We start from the raw sequence: 5100 nt of genomic DNA, 5'->3' as shown, positions 1-5100 counted from the left end.
TTAGAGTCTTAGACAATTAGAATATTAGAATTTATCTATCTTGTATGATATCAATTTATCAATGACCCAATTATGAATTATCCATTCATGATTTATCCTGTATTCCTTTTCCTGCTAATGTAATAGATTATGAGAAATTAAGGAATTATAAATAAGGAATTAAGGATTATGAGTTTGTAAATTATAATTCTCAATTCAATTGCATACTTGAATCAGTTGAATGTATTATCAATTTTTCAGATTATTGTGTAATTGTTTAGATAAACAACTGTTTAATTTTCAGATTCTTGATTGTGATTCATGAATTTTTAATTACTTATCACTATGTCATATTGTCATTATGTCATATTATCATATTGAAATCTGATTGAATGATTCACAATGTTGAATGAAATCAATGAATGATTTTGAAATAGATTATTAGAAACATAAATGAAATTATGAGATTATGTTTATTGTATATTTGTTTATCAAAAATTTTGAATTCAGAAACCATAGTGTTTAAAGAATCAAATTATGTTTATTGTTTGTAAAATTGTAGAGATGAAGTCTAAACAACCATCCGGTAGTCAAAAATGTATAAAAAAAAAAAAAAAAAAAAAAAAAAAAAAAAAAACTAGATGAAGAAAAGAGAAAGGCTGACGCCGGTGCTCTAGATAAGTTTGTCTATAGACAACCTATTGAAGAGCATATTGAAGAGCACATTGAAGAGCATGTTGAAGAGCACATTGAAGAGAATGTTGAAGAACAAGAGCATATAGAAGTAGAAGAGGTAAAAGAGCAAGAGTCCATTAAAGAGCTTGTTGATATATATGATCCAAGAAGGTGGGAAAAACTTAATTCTGAGGAGATTAAACTTTTAGTCCAGAAATGCCCTAAAAGAGATAATAGTATTATGTCTGGTCCCTACGATAAATTTGGTAAACGGTTTTCTGCAGCTTTATATATAAGAACTTTACCAAATTTGGAAAAGTGTGATAGAGAAAGACTAGTGTATTCAAAAGAGCTAGACAAAGTATTTCATTTCTGTTGTAAAGTGTTTAGAAAAGGGATTTCAAAAGGTAAATTGGATTGTGAAGGTTATGCAGATTGGCACCATGTTACCACTACCGTTAAAGAACACGAAATTTCATTGGATCATCTTACAAATAGGAATAAGTGGTTTGATATGCGTAAAAGATTGAACTTGAATGAAACAATTGATAAAGTTCAATAAGAGCAATTTAAGAAAGAAAGAGATTACTAGAAACAAGTCCTTTTGAGAATCATTGCAGTAGTGAAGTTTCTTGCTAAACATAATTTAGCATTTCGTGGATCCAATGAAAAGTCGTATAAAAAAGGTAACTATAAATTGTACTTTTTTTGTTCTAATTCCACCAAATACCTTTTTGTTAATTATTATGACTGATTTCACTTCTTATTTGTTAATTGTATGTAATAGGTAACGGAAATTTTTTGGGTGTCATTGAAATGATGGAAGAGTTTGACTCGGTTATCAAACAGCATGTGCGGCGGATCACAAGTGATGGGCTTCATGTGCATTATCTTGGCCACTTAATCCAAAACGAACTAATATCTTTGCTAGCTCAAGAAATTAAAAAAGAACTTATGAAGAAGATAAAGAAAGCAAAGTACTACTCAATCATATTTGATTGTACTCCCGATTCAAGTCACCAGGAACAGATGACTATAATAGTGAGGTATTTAACATTATCATATAATTTTGTTACTGTCTAGGAGTCCTTTTTAGGTTTTTTGAATGTTGATGATACATCTGGTAAAGGACTATTTGATATTACACTTGAGGAGTTAAAGTCTCTTGGTCTTGAAATTGATTATATACGTGGTCAAGGCTATGATAATGGAGCAAACATGAAAGGAAAACACCAAGGAGTGCAACAGAGATTTTTAGATATAAATCCTAGAGCATTTTACACTCCTTGTGGTTGCCATTCTTTTAATCTAATATTATGTGATATGGCTAACAAGTGTGTTAAAGGAAAGAACTTTTTTGGATTCATTCAACGCATTTATACTATCTTTGCAAATTCTACTAAGAGGTGGGAAATTTTGAAAGATAATGTTAAAGCTTGGAGTCTTAAGTCATTGTGTCAAACTCGTTGGGAAAGCCAGGTTGAGAGTGTAAAGGCTATTAAACTTCAACTTGTGGATGTACGGGAAGCTTTACTTCAAGTTGGAGAAAAAGATAATGATGTTGCAATTGCAAGTGAAGCAACTTCAGTAGCAGAAAAAGAACGTGGTGACTTTGAATTTTTTGTATCAACTGTTATTTGGTATGAATTACTAAACCATGTGAATATTGTCAGTAAGAAGTTACAATCAAAGGATATGCATCTTGATAATGCTATTACAGAAATAAACAAATTGATTGGGTACTTCAAGAATTATAGAGAAACTCGTTTTTCAAAAGCGATTGTTGAAGCTAAGGAGATTGCTATTGAAATGGGTATTGATCAAATATTTCCACAAAAGCGTTTGATTGAAAGGAAAAGAATGTTTGATGAGAGTTCAACTAGCGAAGAAGTTTCATTTACACCTGAAGAGAATTTTAGAGTCAATTATTTCTTATTCATTGTTGATCAAGCTATTTCTTCTCTTGAGACAATATTTGAACAATTCAAAGAGTATGACAAAGTATTTGGTTTTTTATTTCCACATAATTTAAGGGGAATTGAAGATAAAGATCTTAAGTCGTATTATCATCGTCTTGAAAAAGCACTCAAGTTTGAAGAAATATCAGATATTGATGCCGAGGAACTTTATACAGAGTTGAAATTATTTGAGACATTGGAAACCAATGAATTTAGCAACCCTATAGATGTTTTGAATTTTTTTTGAAAGAACTTGATTATTTCCCAAATGCAGTCATTGCATATAGAATATTGTTGACTATTCCAGTAACGGTTGCATCTACAGAAAGGAGTTTTTCTAAATTGAAGTTTGTGAAATCTTACTTACGCTCCACAATGACACAAGAAAGACTTAGCGGTTTGGCAATGATATCTATCTAGAACGAAATATTAGAGAGTATAGACTATGAAGAGTTGATCAACCAATTTGCAATCAAGAATGCTAGGAGGGCTTCATGGATTGTCGGTTAGCTGTTAGGATATGTTATGACTCATTAAAATACTATGATTTTGCTTTGTTTATTGCTATAAAGTTTATCGTCATTTTAATAAAAATATTAGTTTATGTAAGTTAATTTGTTACACGTTAAGGCCTAAGGGCCTTTTTTATCCATCTCGTCCTGGGTATTTGAATCCTCAGAACCGGCCCTGCTTCTAATGTAATTTCTTCTTGTGTGCCTTAGTTTGTGTTTAGGACATGCATGTCCAAAAAGCCACGATTTGTATGATGTTCGGACATAGATAAGACATTCTAGAAGTGTTGGTTGCATATCTTAAGGGATTAAGAGCTTTATTCATCAAATCTGTCAAGAGCGTTTCTCACATCGTGAGCACTTAGGTCTCACGACCTAAGAATGATGATTTTTGGTTATTTTGTGTTATTTAGCTCACTACATGACCAATAGATGGTTACGATGTGACGAGTGACTAGGTGACTTTTTAGTAAGGATTTTGACCTTTGACTGTTGACCAAGTTTGACTTTATGTCAAATATAGTAATTTGAGCAATAGATTGTGGTTTGGTCACTGTTTATTGTATAGGTGACCTGTAGAGTCGGTTTTTGGAGCAGCATTTAGTTAAGCTATCTTTTAGACATTAAGATGATTTTTCCTTACTATACTCGTAGGTCGAAGGCACCAATACTGGCTTACTAGGTTATTTATCCTAGTATATAGGATGATGCTATGTTCGATTAGTAGATCTTTATGATTGCTAGTATTTGTTGATTATATGTTAGATTGGCATATTTATATGATTACATGTACTTGTTGGTTATATGTTTATATGTTGCATATGTCGACATAGTATGGGTGGGTTGAGGCAGTACTGCTTTTTATTGTAGGCCAACAAACTCGGGGCGATTCAGTCAGGAGACTATGGACCAGTAGTAATCCAATCGGGAGACTGTGCGCCATATGGGCAATCCAGTCGGAAGATTGTGGGCCAGATGGCAATCCAGTCAGGAGACTGTGGGCCAAGGGTAATCCAATCAGGAGACTGTGGACTCAACCAATAACGTGTGAATACTTTTATTGTGTGGGGTATTTTGGGGGAACTCACTAAGCTTTAACTTACAGTTTGATTTTATAGTTTCAAGTACATCAGATGACAGGGGCAAGGCAAAGGCATGATTGTGCACATTATCCTTGATTTTTATATGACTTGTGATTTTCGGATACTCTGATTCATGTTATGGGTTGAGAAATAATGTTTTTACGTAATTTATGGATTTTGGAATGGTTTAAAAATGAAATTTTTTTCATGATTTTAGGATGTTACAAGTTGGTATTAGAGCCCTGGTTTGAGCGAATTGGATGAACACTTGTGTGATTCCAGACTCAAACTAAGGATCTGCAAAAGGTTTTCAAAATTTAACCCTAAAAGAACCGACAGAAAGGATTTGATGTGTACAATCAGCCAGAGCCAAGGAAAGTGAATCCCCAAGATACCCATATTTGGTTTGTGTATAAATGATATGATAGAGCTAGTATGTAGGCTAAGGATCTTCAGGAATTGCATGATAGAATTTTCTGATGTATGATGCTTGATATGTAACGTCCCAATTATTAAGACCAAAAGTTTTCGCTTGTACATTAATAAAATTGTAATCCAAACATCAGCATAAAATCAATATAGAATAAAGTGTGTCAAATACATCATGAAACATCAGAGTAATCATAAAATGCAGAAGTACCTAAAACATAAACTAAAAACCATAAGCACAAAGCTTAGTGAGTTCCCAAAATACCACATACCATACATACTAAACACATAATGGGCCCTGCTCGGTATACAGATCTGTCAGTCATTGGGCCTCGCCTGACATCGGGCCCCGCCCGGTATACATATAAACATATAAACATATAATCATACAAACACATGCGGTAATCACAAAGATAATAGAATACAGAATAGTCATTGGGCCCCGCCCGACATCAAGCCCCACCC

At 33.1% G+C, this 5100-nt stretch overlaps 1 protein-coding gene across 1 annotated transcript; it reads left to right on the top strand.

The window, feature by feature from the left end:
• Positions 1-543: 543 nt before the first annotated feature.
• On the top strand, positions 544-2859 carry LOC111894300 (uncharacterized). The gene is made up of 5 exons (XM_023890378.1): positions 544-577; positions 621-1172; positions 1275-1340; positions 1442-1654; positions 1751-2859. The coding sequence occupies exons 1-5, from the start codon at positions 544-546 to the stop codon at positions 2857-2859; spliced, it is 1974 nt and encodes a 657-aa protein (XP_023746146.1).
• The last annotated feature ends 2241 nt before the right edge of the window (positions 2860-5100 follow it).

This window comes from Lactuca sativa, chromosome 3, assembly GCF_002870075.4.
Source record: "Lactuca sativa cultivar Salinas chromosome 3, Lsat_Salinas_v11, whole genome shotgun sequence".
Classification (NCBI taxonomy): domain Eukaryota; kingdom Viridiplantae; phylum Streptophyta; class Magnoliopsida; order Asterales; family Asteraceae; genus Lactuca; species Lactuca sativa.
The sequence above is the reverse complement of the archived record's forward strand: the minus strand, read 5'-3'. Positions and strand labels throughout refer to the sequence as shown.

What these genes read in the sequence shown, in the direction of transcription:
- LOC111894300 (XM_023890378.1), top strand. Translation starts at nt 544, where the DNA reads ATGAAGTCTAAACAACCATCCGGTAGTCAAAAAT. An exon ending in GAATAAGTGGTTTGATATGC is followed by an intron (nt 1,173 to 1,274) that starts GTAAAAGATTGA and finishes GAATCATTGCAG; the next exon opens with TAGTGAAGTTTCTTGCTAAA. An exon ending in TGAAAAGTCGTATAAAAAAG is followed by an intron (nt 1,341 to 1,441) that starts GTAACTATAAAT and finishes TGTATGTAATAG; the next exon opens with GTAACGGAAATTTTTTGGGT.